Source organism: Chamaea fasciata, unplaced genomic scaffold (assembly GCF_029207755.1).
Source record: "Chamaea fasciata isolate MVZ Bird 193981 ecotype frontalis unplaced genomic scaffold, bChaFas1.0.hap1 SCAF_1, whole genome shotgun sequence".
Taxonomy (NCBI): domain Eukaryota; kingdom Metazoa; phylum Chordata; class Aves; order Passeriformes; family Sylviidae; genus Chamaea; species Chamaea fasciata.
The window spans coordinates 77654768-77669781 of record NW_027094086.1 but is presented as its reverse complement, the minus strand read 5'-3'; the positions used below and the strand labels follow the sequence as shown (position 1 = coordinate 77669781).

The 15014-nt window shown below is 36.2% G+C and overlaps 1 protein-coding gene across 1 annotated transcript in view; it reads left to right on the top strand.

Moving 5' to 3' along the window:
- CDH12 (cadherin 12) overlaps positions 1-15014 on the top strand; it is a 222179-nt gene that overhangs the window by 137370 nt on the left and 69795 nt on the right. Inside the window, exon 4 of the mRNA XM_066186473.1 lies at positions 8638-8757. Within this exon, the coding sequence (XP_066042570.1) occupies positions 8638-8757 (120 nt within the window). The remainder of the gene's footprint in view (positions 1-8637; positions 8758-15014) is intronic.

Below are 15014 nucleotides of genomic sequence, written 5' to 3'. Positions count from 1 at the left end.
TTTCAGTGTCATGTAATTGGCCAAATATGTAGAGTTGTATTATGATAGCATTTTCTGTCCTCAGTTTAAATTTCATAGATTTATGCTAATTAAGTTGCAACTGCTCCTGATGTGAAATAATAATGATACTTATATAATGCTACAGTATCTAAAGGCTCTGAAAATAATGTGATGTCTCACTAGGCAGCAGCATGATGCAATAGAAACAGAACTGTGTGATGAAACGGTGTGTGACGAGAAATTGGCGTCCAGAACATTTGGAACCCTCGTGGTTTCAAATGAGCTCTTATCAACTACCTGTTTACAGTAGCACTGCACCAAGTGCACACCTACCCTCCACCTTAGCTTTAACCCAAAATAATCCAGTTCACGCACTGAAAGAGCGTACTGGGGGGAAGGGAAAGCTCTGCTTCAATAGTGCACTCGTGAACCAAATTAAAGCACTTCTATCAGAGCCGTAAGACCAAGGATGCAATAGTTCTCTGAAGGGAGGGGAGTCTGTTTATACACAGTACATGTCATCACAAAGCTGGGACAGAAGGAATCTCAGATTCACTTAATTCATTGCCATGAGGATCACCACGTATATGTCATTCCTAATGGATGTCCAGTCTGTTCTTGAGAACTTCCAAAGATAATGATCCCTCTAGTAAAAGAACAAAATGAAGTTAATTATGTGCTTACCATTGACATGAGGGCTCTATTTTAAGTCTGTCCACTTGTTACTTTAATGCCTACATGGCTTTCTGTTGCCTGTTGTCTGTTCCCACTGTCTCTCAAGAGTCTCCTCTGCAAGGATGATTCAGCTGCATGTTCAAGGTCCAACAGTTGCTGTGAATTATTAAGGAAATCTGAAGTTGACCTCAGTTTTTACCTTTATAAGTCACTGGGTCATTCCTACAACAGGGATGGGATTTCTGAGAGGGGACATAAAGCTCAGATGAGAAGAAGAATCACCACATCAGCTCTATTTAAGCTGTCAGCTCTGTTCATCCATCACAAATTTCTGACTCCTTTCAGTTCCTTGTACTGCTCTTGTAGAAATGGAAATTAGTTAATTAGCTTTGTTTTAGGAATAATTTGTCTATTTATTGTGGCGAAGGGTAAGAAGTATTTGGAAATGGCATGTTTCATGGTGTAAATCAGTCAGGGGTAGGAATCAGACCAGGACTTATACAGGGGCTTATTATCCTGAGTGTTTTCAGATGCTGGATTTCTTCACTTTTTTTTCTGAAATATCATTTGTAATGGAGGACATGCCTGATGTCACCTAAAGTAACAATCTCTCTTTTGTCATTTTTCTTATTCTTGCAAATGAGTTTGCATGAGGGGAACCTCTTTTCAAGCCTGAGGATATCCATATTGTTTTAACGTTCTGGAGCCCCTGTAGTCATACCTCTATGGTAGGTATGTGGAGTTACTGTCTCCTCTCACCACAGAAGGTTAGTGTAGCTAGATATTGATGTAGAGACCTGTGTAGAATTCTATTGACATTATGAATTAAGTCACTGAATGAATCAGATTACATTTTAAATTTTAATGCAAATGTATAGAGTAAAATTCTATGGATTCTTCAGTACTTTGATCTTCAAGTGGAAGGAAAGACTTCAAAGCAATATTCTGATTAAATAATTAAAGTCAGAAACTTTCACAGAGCTTACTCAGTTATGTAGAAGTCACTGATGTATTCTGAAGTTCTTTTTGCATGTTATCATGACTCTACCTAATCCAAGATTGCCCTATGGATATTTATAAATTTTGAGTAGGAAAAAAGTGGTAAATACAAAAAAAGCAAAAACCCCACAACATTTTAAATAAGTAGGAAGAAAAGTGATGCAGGCAATGCAAACTTTAGAAGTGCTCAAACATCTTCAAATTTTTTTTCTTGAAAATAGGTATGTAATTGAGTTAACAGTTCTTGAGCCTCTAAGTGCATGACTCTAAATATAGCTGTGGAAAAGGCCTTGATGAACTTCTTTATTTCATTCAAAATCTAAAGATTTTTTTCCAAATACTGGTCTGGAAATTAACTTTGCTTAACTAAAGATACCTGGGTGAACATAGAATTAAATTATTTCTAAACCGGTCCAATATCTGTTGGACAAACAGCCCAGCCTTCATCTAGCATTAGAACATCTACTGAGATTCAAAACCAGGTCTCTTTAGCTTACATTTATGATGAATGACATTTATTTCACAGTAATTTTTTTCTTGTATCCTCTGTAAAGCTCAAGTTTTCTTATTACTGCATTCTGAATAAATCATTTGACATTTGAAGAATTGACGTGTGAAACTCCAGCTCATGAAAACTTCAAACCATAAAATAGCAGAAGTAACACTGTGACTTGCTTTCTCCTGAGTTCTTTATGTGATGGCGATTTTTGGCATACTTTATTTTGGGGGCAAGAGGACTTGGAGGCTGTCAGGAGGAGAGTCACAATTTCAAGTCCTTTGCCACACATTAAGAATTTCCAGGAGCTCTTCCATGAGAAAAGTGAATGCTTAAAAATTTTTTATCTAGTACACTTTTATCTGACATGAGAAAGATCTACATTGTTGAAAGGGCATGCAGCTGATATATTGTCCAGGTAAACATCACGACAACCATCAGGTTGCATTAGCTTGGAATCAGTTCCAGTGTATCACTTTCCTTGCTCAAATTGAACTTAATACTTCGGACTTTTTTTGAACATTTGAGTCTGAAAAAATATTTTGATTGTACTGAAACAACTTTACAGATTAATAAATGAATAGCAACTCTTTGTGCTATTATTCTAGGGTAAAGTCATTTTTCCTCAAGCTTTTAAGATTTCAGTGTATTGAATAAGGCTAAAATTTATTATTTTGCAATTCCATTGAAGTAGGTATTTCCCAGGACACATCCAATTTCCTACGGCGTTTTAGGAAAAGTTGTCTGGTTGAGACCTAGCATTTGATATCATAAAGGTTATTTTAATACAACTTAAACCACCTCCCTGAAAAACATAAACGAAGGTAGCAAAAGACTGTTTTTATCAGCACAGAAGCATCTACAGTGGGAGATTTGCCAGCACAGCTATCATGATTAGAGAGTGTACTGATTATTTTTATCTCACCTATCCTAGCCATGAAGGTATACTGGCACACTTAAGTGCCTGTTGAGTCATAGCTAGAAAACTAATCAAGTTGTCAAGATAATAAAAGCAAAATTCAAAGCTAATTTTTTTTCTATTTGCTAAATTCCATATATATAAGAAAGAACTTCTGTTGTATTGGTAAGAGGAAAACAATCTTGAAAACAGAAAGGAAAAAATCACTCTCCAGAAGTGAATTTCTCAAACAGATAGATATTAAACCTAGTATTTGCTAATTGCTTCCTCTGCCATTCTCCTTATGCATCACTTCCAGCAGTTACTTTACCAGGCCACTCCTTATGTTCAGACCGGGTATAGACTATTAGCTGCTATATCAAGCTCCTAATTTTATTCAGAAGTGTAACCTCTGTAAACATTATCACAGCTTTGAGACTGTAAGCAGCTGAATGTCTTTATTAATAAATGAATAGCCTAAATTAATATAAAAAATAAATTAAATAAATATTCAGTGAATAACAAGCATTGTTAGCTTAGCCAGACGGAGTTGCTTAACTCTGGCTGACCCCAACAGATGATACTACCAAAAAAAAAAAAAAAAAAAAAAAAAAAAAAAAAAAAAAAAAAAAAAAAAAAAAATATTCTAAGCTAAATAATTAGCTGAAACCCCCATAGCAGGTTTCCCCTGTTTATCTTCATCATCCATGAGGGAGGCAGGGATAACCAGAAGGAAAAGAATGTCAGCTTCCACACTCCCTGGATTGTTGCCAATATAAGTTAAATGTTATTCTAGACATACTTGAAATATGCTTGATTATGCACTAAATGCTGAGATTTGCAGCAGCTGCTCTTAGCTACTAACACAGCAGAACTATTAGTAAAAGGCTGCTATTTTTCATCAATTATAAAAGAGAATGGCAGTATTGCTTTTGCGGCCATGCATGCTTCTGACAGCTGAGAGAAATATCTATGTTCAGGGTGATGTCTGGAATGCAAAACAGGAATAAAGTGTGCTTCCCTGATTGCGTCTAGTGTTCAAGATATTGATGGAGCCAGCAGGCCTGTGTTATTATCAGGGCTGCACAGCCATGAATATATAAACTGGAAACTGACTTTTCCAAGTAAAATATGTCTTTCTCACATTACTTTTGAGGGAGTCAGCGTCCTGAATATATGTTCAAAACTTATTATTGGTAATTTTTCTATGAAAGATAAGCCCCAAAAGGGCAATGTCAGCATCTCTCTTTGCAAATGTACATGTCTTCCTAGCACTAGAGTTTTGCTGAAACTACTAGTGGCAAGTCAGGGGAATATTTATTGAGACACAGAATCTCCTGATCTGAATTGCAATGTAGTGCTGCAGTGAGCCATAAATTAACTTTTTTTTTTTTTTCTTAAACTTAAGAAAAAAGCCAAACCCACAGCTATGAAATGTGTTGATTAGATTTTTACTTGAATTTTGATAAGAAGATGGATGCTGTTTGGGTTGCCATGGTACTATTTTTGGAAATGTTTAGAAAGAATATTGCACAAAGCAGTTTGTTTCTATGCCAGCAGCTGTGCTCTCCCTTCCCCCTGCCCATTAAAAAAAAAAAAATCACAATCATCTAATTTCTTTCAAAAGTATTAAATAATGCATGTGGAAGGGGAGAGGTTGTGCAGCAAGATGATGACAGCTCTGACTCTACAAGGAAATCATGTCTTTGCTCACCATGAAGTAGATAAAAACACCTTTGGTAGTCCATTACAAAAAGTATTTCCATAAAATTCACATACAATGTCACATACTCATTTCTTACTTACAAAGGACAGGAAAAAGATGAAGAAAAAATAGCAAAGTCAGAGCCCTGAATTTCAAAGGAGAGCAGTTGAAGTAGTAATCTGCTTGACAGGATCACCAATAAAGTGATGTCTTTGTTATTGGAGAAATTCAAAATTACTGCTCCTAACCAGCCTTCTCTTACCTCTTCAACGCCTCAAAGCAGGCCAATCTCACTTCCTATGTAAAACAATGCACTGTGACCACTTAACTGAATCTGGGCATTGGTAGCAAAACGTAATGGGTTTTGAAGGCATAGTGTAAGCTGTTATTAACAAGAAAAAACATATATCACCATCTCCTTTCTAGTTTGTCTTTGCAATTCTATTGACTGTGTATTATTTTTTTTTTCAGGAATCAAGTCTAAATAAGTATTCTCATAAAATCATCTGATTTTCCTTTACAATGAAATAATCATTTTATCTAGCCCCAGTTGAGTTTTCTGTATTTGTCATGCTCTCCAGGTCAACAAACTAAACATAAAACACTCAGATTTCATGCTTTGAAATTGATCACTTTGAAAGACAGCAATAGCTCCACAGAGAGCGAGATATCCCACCCCACATACACTTTGGTGAAGGTAAAAGTTGTTTCCAGGTTGAAATAGTACTAAGGGTCAATATTTTAGTCTTTGATCAGAAAAAAAAAAAAGAAAAAAAATGTGAAAGATAACCAGTGATTTAAATACTCCGTGTCAAAATTTTGGAGGGTCTAAACTTTAAAGCAATTTTTTTAGCAAATTTTGAGATTCATAAGCAATTTGAAAATCTCAAACCAGGTATTAGAATATTTTGAAATTTTTTTCTAGTACTCCTTGGATGGGAAGAGATTTCATCAATATTGCTCCTCTTTCAAAGATTCTCTTTATTTTGGAAAAATAGCATTTTTACCAATGAGAAACTGTCAGAAAAAAAAAAAAAAGGTAACTGTTCTAGAAGTCAAATCAATATTTCATAAACATTTCTGTTCAGCTCCTTCCAGTTATTCTGATATGAGCAACAAGGCTTTTATTAGTTCTCTTTCTTTCAGTTTTGCCAACAAGTTAAAGATCTTAGGCTCCATTCCATTTGCACTTATTAATGAATCTCCTTTATTTTTAGCTAGAGTAAAATTCAGGTGAATATACATGCTGTGATTTACAGTATTTTAGTCCTCAATACCACTCATATTTTTTCAAAGAAAACAGAATCTTTAAAATTACACACCATTTCTTGGGCTATGTGAATGGTTTAACATTACTTTTTTCTCTTTTTAAAACATAAATAACTAAAGCACATAATTCATTTTTTTCTGCATTTTATAATACCTTACATAAAATATGTGTTGCTTGGACATAAAAAATTAAAAATATATTTAAATGTTGACTATCATAAAGGTATTTCCAAAAAAGAAATACTGTATCTTTTTTTAATGTTTCATTACTCCATGTAATAATGTAAGTATACATTTTAATTAAAATGTCATGAACTATGGTTAATGTGATCCTTCCTCAATACCTTTGTGCATTAAAGATTTACAGCTCTAGTTCCTGTATTATTGCCTGTTAAAAAAAAATATATATATATATATATATATTTAGAGTCTACTTTTAAAAATACATTGGTTTCATGCTTTGTAAAGAAACAGAAAGCTTGTTAGATACAAAAAGCGATGTTTGATAATACTAAAAGGATGAGAAATTAATTTCAGAAAACCAATTTAAAACATTAGATATTCATTTAAATAGGTAAATGACTGGAGGCATATAAAAAAAAATTTCCAAAACCAACATGCCAGATCTCTCATAAAAACATAAGCTTTCCATATTATCTGTTAGTTGAAAAAGATCTGACTAATGAGTCAATACAGTTGAAGATGCTGTCAATGGGAAATGGATTCTTTTTCATATTCAGTGTCAGCTATTTATCAGACTTTTTTAGTCTCCCTTAAAAAAACTTAGTTTGTAAATCAACATTTCTTCCTCCTTTTGTGTAATAAGGCTGGACTACCTGGAGCATGTGCCTAGGAATATCCACACTAATAATTCATATGTGCAGGGATCATCAAGCACCTCAGTCAGTGACAGAATTTTCAGGCAGTTTGATGGCCGGTGTCAGCTTCCTTCACATTGCATCATCACATTTTTGAGTGAGGAGTTACAGATATGGAATCAGCCGTGGTGTTTATTTTCATTCATTCACTTATTATTTTCTAATATTTTCTTTCTTTTAGAACTTGATTTTAATGAAACTTGCTGTCAGCTTAAGAACATGATGTGCCCATTAACTGTAAAAAGTGATTGCTAATCAAATAACACTCATATTTTCGTGTTTTCCTCAAGAGACAAAATATCTCTTGGAATAGCTTTTCATTCTCTATTACTCAATAAACTGTAACAGGAGAAGTCTGATGCTGCCATCACGCAGCAAATGTTTTCACAATGCTTGTACCAAACCTTTCAGCATCATTGTCAGTCTGCATATGACAAGATTACGTGTCTGGGCACTGAAGATTATCTTCCAAACAGTTAACTTCACTGTTACTTTCTTGCTAAGTCATAGGACCTTTCACGTGGAATATCTCTCAGTGAGGTACCCCCAGAACTAAACTCCAACAAGTCCATTAAGGTTCATTTCCAATTCTGAACATTCTTTAAAAATTGCTGATTTTCACTGCAGAAAAGTAGCAGTCTTAAAACTCTTGAAGTATTCCATGGATATTGTTGAAAAAAAAAGTCAAATGACCTCCAAATACACAATGCTGCTTAAAACAGAAATAGTGGAGATAATGCACAGCACTCTGCTGTTTCTTCACTCCAAATCAGCACTGCAAATCCCAACTTTGAATTTCACAAAAGTTCATAGAAAACTATTTTTCAAACTGATGGGAAAGTGTAACAATGTAGTAGTTTGTTTTGCTGAAGATTATAGTTTGAAAACCATTTTCATTATGGTGCAGTGAGGAAATGCAAGTAACTAGATTAGCAACCAGCAGGAGGAGCAAGATATTGCTGCAAACTGTTGCTATTTGCAGTGAGTTTTCTGTTTTCATTGCATTTCCTTTGCTCTATTGGTCCATTTTAAGTTGTAATGTAAAGAAAACTGCACTAGGTCTGGTCTATAATTATGGCTGAAAATAAAGTGACAAGGTGTACTTCCCCCACAGTACTTCTATTTCTTACTGAGTGGTATTGGAAGGGCAAGGGTACTCAAGTCTGGATTTTGAAGACAACTACCTGAATTAAACACCTAATTTCATTTTACAGTAGGAATATGAATTCTAACTTTAGGAGATTGCAGTGCAGTTCTTTAATGTACTTAAAGCTTTGTTCACTTGATCTTACTGAAGATTCAGAAGCTGATTGATCAAACACTTGTTTTAAAGGAAACTCCCATACTTTACTTTCATGGTTCTCTACTTTTTCACAAATTTGTGGGGTATAATCCTTTTACAAAATTTAATATTAAGTGTTCACAAACCTCCATCCTGTATGTGTTGCATAAAAAGTTTTGCAAATAATGCATGCATCATAAACTATTTATAAGTATCTTCTGATGGTGGATACCTTTCCCTTTCTTCCGCTTTATGCCTCACCTATTACCTAGATGGTTGCTAGCACGGAGCTGAAGAATTAACAGTTTTATTCTCATCTTTTTTCCAGTGGAACAAGAATTGCAACAGAATCCACTGGCAACTGGAATAAAGTGTCTGAAATATTCCTGGTCACTGCTCTATGACAAAAATATGATTACTTGTGTTTCTTTGCAGGAGCATATGTGCTTCAAGTAAAGGCGACAGATGCTGATGATCCTACATATGGAAACAGTGCTAGAGTGGTTTACAGCATTCTTCAGGGGCAACCATATTTCTCCATTGATCCCAAGACAGGTAAATAGTTTATTAGCAACAGTAGAAGATTTAAGCTTCTTCTTTTTTTTTTTTTTTTTTTTTTTTTTTCCCATGTAGGTAGTGTCAATGAACTAATATGGACCTGGTTGATATGACCAAAATCCAGGACAAAAGCTTTTCCACATGATTCAGTTTTGAGTATTGACTAGCTTTTTATGAATTATAATGTGTTGCAGAAACAAAAGAAACATGTTCTCCCAATCAGTCCTGGAATATCTAAAATGTGTCTACATTGAATGATTATTTTTTCAATGCTCTACCATTTCCCTAGAGATAAAGTTTTATCTTCTACATGTATCCATTTTTTTTCCTGATGATTGATTTTTTTTAACTTGGGTCTTCTCAGCATTTTTACTTGATGAACATGCAGTCAGAAATTCTCCAGCAACTATTGTTCTGTTACATGGAACTATTTTGAGACTGTGGAACAGCTAATCGTCTCCTTCCCTCTTCTTTTCCTGGGTCATATTATCTTTGTCTGGGGTTACTGGATGTGTGAGCAGAAGAAGATAGTATGCTTAAAGAGACTGAAGTATTTGAGAGGTTGACAGACATGTTAATTGGGTATCTTGTCCTATATTTTTTAATGCCATTCTTGGTTCTATATTTAGCAATTCAGTTGAGGAAGCTACAACGTACTTGGTGAATGGCACACATTGTGGCATCCTGACTGTTCTACAGGGAAAGCTATCCATATGCTCCTTTCAGCAAATCGTTTCACATTCCAATGTAGCTGTTCTTAAATATAGATTCAGGGTCTCTAGCCCTGATGGTGCAGTATTGTAAGGCTGTGAGTGCACCATCTCCAATGTACACATTCCTTTGTTCCATGCTCCATTTAGCAGGAGATCATACTGCAATTTGCAGTGAGCAATTTTACTTTGCAAACTGAACTTCAAAATATAACTTCTTCAGGTGTCTGGGGAAATGAAAAGTAGTTGCACTTGAACTTAATTTTTCATTTCAGTTTTGTAAAGAATGGGTATAAATTCAGTGGCAAGAAAAAGCTTTACTGGAGCCAAAATTTGAGTTTTAGTACAAGATTCACAAGAAAAAATAAGTAGTTAGTTGTACATGGTGTACATGGAAGATTTTTTTTTTTTTCTTTCCTCATGGGACTTCAAATGTCTGTGTCATACATTCTCATCTGTTATTCCGTAGTGAGTCAACCATAGGTGATGACCTGCACCCTACTAGCCCTGGAACATCATACAAACCTGGCTATTACCTTAAATGAATTACTCATGTGCTAAAAGAATGCACACAGCTGTAGAGGAAGATTGGTGAAACAGTAGCCCAGCCTAGTTTAAAATCCTGTACAAGAAAAAAAAAATTAGATTTATGCTTCTACAAGCATCAATAATATGCTGTAAAGTGTCTTATGCCAGAAAGTTCACATTATGAGAATTACTCATGGGTCTAGCAATGACTCTAAAGGTAAACAGTATGTGAATAACACTGGACAGGATGGTGCTTAATGATTTTTTCTAAAATCCAGAAGTCAGGAGTAGTATTACAGATCTGGTCTTTCCAATTCTTTATTTTATAACTGAGGAGTTTATACAGTAGTTTTAAACTGCAGTTTTACTGCCGGAAATCTGTCCTGAGTGCTTTAGACAGGAAAGGGGAAGAAAGCTATTTCGGTACAATGACAAACTCAGAACTATCAGGAGATGAATAAGCATTTTTTGTGTTATTGTTGGCTTGTTTTGCCATCTCTTGCATTCCAGAAACAATTTTGAGACATAATCTTGTAGTTATTTAAAGAACCCATGAACATCTATACTAAGTTTCTGCCCTGTATCATGTTTCCAAAAGTGATGGCCTGCTTAGATCTAGTAAGGGATGAAGAGTTAAGTGTTTAGTGATGCACCCCTGGAATACTTTTCTAGTTTTCAAAGAACTTGTCCTTACAAAGTTCCTGGGTGGCTAGCAGAGTCAAAGTAACTAAAAGTCTGAAAGTTTTTCTTCCCGACAACTTTTTTAGATTCCCAGTAGATTTGACTTGTCCAGTAGTACAGTAGCTGCATACCCACTGACTAGAAATTCCACAGCAAAAGTTTATTAGGTTAAGAACCATCTCCTCTTGCTCTTCTTTTGGAAAGAAGGGCATCTCTTAACTATATTGCATAAGAGAATGAAGAGTTAATTTCTATTTATATTCTCCCTGAATTGATTCTTTTATGGATTAAAGACTTCTTTAAACAGAAGCCATTCCATAACAATAATCATCTTTCTCCTCCTCAGGGTGAGAAAGTGCACACGGTACTCAGGAAGGCAGCTGATATGGATGTACACAGCTGTTAAATAGCACTTCTGTTCTCTATTCCTTCCCAAGCAGTTTCAAACATTGTTTGTTTCTTTAGCTTCTACTACACAGATGTTGATATGTTTGTGGAAATTTCTGTTAGTAGCTCAAGATCCCATTGCAAAGTAGTAACAGTGAAACCACTGATCATAGCTTTATGTGTGAAATAAGGACTTTGTTTGTCAAGCACACAACTTTACACATACTCCTTCCTCAAATCACTCCTAATAGGTGCTACACATTTGCTCTGATATGAAACTAGTACTTTTAAATAGTTTTTAACCTGCATGGATATCAATATCCTAGCTGCCCCTTTTACTCCTTGTCTTTATTGACCTCCTAATCTTTTTCCATCTTTTTGCTGGAGACAAGGAAACCATGTGGAAGTAGGAGAGTCAGTTTGTATTGCTATTTCAGAGAGGTTAAATGCAATACAATACCTTCTGGAGAGCAACTATTTGAATGGCACATTCTAAGGCCTCAAATCTTATTTTGTGGGGGACACTTTTAAAGGCTAAATAATTGCTCTTCTGATTTTTATGTGAGGGGTTTTTTAACGTGAGAACTTCTCTTAAAACAGATAACCTCTCTCCTCTTTACTCTGTATGCTCTCTTTTCTTATGAAAATGTCCATTTCCATCATTAAAATGTTCTTTTCATCCTATTTTCTGATATTTTTATGAGGTCAATATTCTTATTTATGGCTAGATGTCACCAGGTGTTGTTAAACTTGGTATTCTAGTCCACCTTCTGACAGCTAAACTATAATATAATTCAGTTATATTATTGAAATCCAAATTGGTATCTGCAGGAGTATTGATGGTAATATTTATGCAGGAAATTTTTCTTGGAATCTATGTTTTCTCTTCCATGAAAGTGAGTCATCTCCTGCTGAATTACAGGTCAATAACTTTCGAAAGCAAATCTTCTGGCCCAAGTCCCATGCATACTGTTTTCATTTCTCAGCAATCTCATGGAGACCATATTTTTCCACCCATTTGATACTGATGACATCTGAAAAGACAAAAAAGAAAACCGAAGTTATTTGGTTTTGCAGTTGAACAATAATGTAAAATCATAAGGTTAAAAGGATTTACAAAAATTCAGAACAGCATTACATGCACATAAGGCACTCTACATGTTAATTACCTCTTGATTTAAATTTAGATATTATTTGTGATGCTGAAGTTGAAATACTAACATTTGTAGCCCTTTCCTTTACATGGATTCTTACCTCTACTTTATTCTTCTATTTTGCTGGTAAGATAGGTCAAATTTACATTTGCTCAGTCCATATGAACTGATTTTGGATAAAATAATATTTTTTCTAAGCCTTTGAAACAGAGTAGCAGAAAAAGGAAAATTGGCCATGAATTTCTAGACATAAAAATTATTTTCATTGATTGTTTTTTTCTGAAGATAAAGGTGTTTTTTTTCTAGAAAAATATATGGAACGACCATACATTTCCAGACAGGAATAAACGGTGGGTGATTTGGAACTTTACTACTGGAGTGATTGCCCATTCTTCATTTTCTGAAAAACCCCTGGAACATTTCTGAGAAAGCCATTTAGTTGTACCCAGAACACCTATATCAACCAGATAAACTGCATTTTTCCTTCACAACCTGCTGTGTGCCCATGCTCAGTTTTTTGTGTCATTATTTTCTGTAATATTTTTGAACTTCAGCAAAGCTTTTGATACCATCTCTCACAGGATCCTTCTGGACACAGCTGGGTAAACACCACATCATGTGATGGGTGAGCAACTGGCTCGAGGGTCAGGCAAAAGGGTGGTAGTGTATGGGTGACATCACACTGATGACTTGCCACTAGCGGGGTTCTCCAGGGATCCATCCTCAACACAGTGTTCTTCAACATCTTCATGAATGACTTGTATGCAGGACTGCAAGGAACACTACGTAAGTTTGCTGATGACACTAAATTGGGAGGAGCTGTTGACTCCCTTGGGGGCAGGGAGATCCTGCAGATTTTTGACAAAATAGAGAGCTGGGCAATCACTGAACATATGAAGCTTAACAAAGACAACTACCAGATTCTGCAGTTGGAATGAGGCAAACCTGATTGTGTATAGGCTGGGGAATGCGAGGCTGGAAAGCAGCACTATGGAAAGGAACCTGCATGTCCTGGGCAATGGTCAACTGAATCTGAGCCAGCAGTGCCCTGGCAGCCAGGAGGGCTGTGCATGCCTGGGGGGCATCAGGCACAGCATGGCCAGCCCGGCAAGGGAGGAGATTGTCCTGCTCTTCTCTGAGCTGGCCCAGCCTCACCTCCAGTGCTGGAGGCAGGTTTGGGTGCCAAGATATAAAAAAGATTTTGAGCTGTTAGAGAGCATCCAAAGGAAGGCCACAAAAATGGTGAAGGGCCTTGAGGGGAAGCCTTATGAGGAGCAGATGAGGTCACTTGGTCTGTTCAGCCTGGAGAAGAGGAGACTGAGCGGAGACCTCATTGTAGTCTTCAACATCCTCATGAGGGGAAGAGGAGGGGCAGGTACTGATCTCTCTCATGACCAGTGACAGGACTTGAGGAAATATCATGAAGCTGAGTCAGAGGAGGTTTAGTTTGGGTATCAGAGAAAGGTTTTTCACCCAGAGGGTGGTTGGGCACTCGAACAGCTCCCCAGGAAAGTGGTGTACTAGTTTGAAATAAAACCAGTGGGAGATCGTAAGCCAGAATTTTAATTTTATAGAGAAAAAAAATTAAAAGAAATAAATAAATGCAGTAGTACAAGAACACTGACAAAGACAGAAAGCAACCTGACACCCTATGGTGGTACCAGTCCAAGTAGAGTGGTTCTGTTGAAGCGGTGATCCTGTAGACATAATGGGTCTGAAGATCCTGCAGTTGCTCTTGTCCTCTGGGAGTCCAGTAGGTAAGCGCTGCTCTGGTGTTCAGAGTGTCAGCTTATATCTAGGCTGGAATGCTTGGTTCCTCCCTCTGGACAGAGCATCTCACAATGGGATGGTGAGTCATGTGATAAGGCCTGATGGGCCCATGAACAGGAGATAGTCCAGGAGGGGGTTATCTGTGAGTCATGTGGCAAAGGTGCTGATGGGCCCATTAACAGAAGATAATCCAGAGTGGAGGAGGCAGGGAGCCCTGCCTCACCTGGTTTAAACAGTTCATGAAGATGGTGATAGAATATACTTCAGCCCACGACAAGTGGTCACAGCTCCAGCCTGACAGAGTTAATGAAGCATTTGGACAATGCTCTCAGGCACATGATTTGACTCTTGGGGTGTCCTGAGCAGAGACAGGAGTTGCACTCCATCCTAAAAGGTGGCTTCCACCTTAGCATATCCTGATTTTATAATTATATGTTATTTCATTTTGTTAGGGTAACATAGGAGGTCTTTCATTCCCATTTTTGCCTTGGAATGAACATACCAAGGATGTTGTAAAATACTGTGGAACATATAGTCTCCACAATGACAAACTAAGCATTAATTAAGATTAAGATGTTCAAGAGGAAACCTAGTAAATAAACCTCATCCTATTTGCAAAAATATTCTTTTTCTGAATATGAACATTTTTTTTTTTTACTGTTTTATAATTCAAGATTTCAGTTTGGAGCAAACTGTGCAGTATAATACATGCCATCCTAAGGCTGGAAAATGGTGATTCCTAATAATGCTGTCATTATCATGTTGCAGGTGACTAGAAAGGAACTTGTTATAGAGTTCACTTCAATAGGAATTTAAAATAGGCTCCAGAAATAGCAGATTTAGGTCAAAGTTATTTCTAGACTTTAAAAAAGTATTATAAGCTAATGGTTCCTATTCTGGCTTGTTAAGACAATAGTGGTTAGTAGCCATAAAGATATGAATGGTCCTTAAAGTTTGCTTCTTGCTATTCCAGACCCATTTTAACACCAGGTAAAAAAATCTGCTTTTAAGATCAAATTGTTTA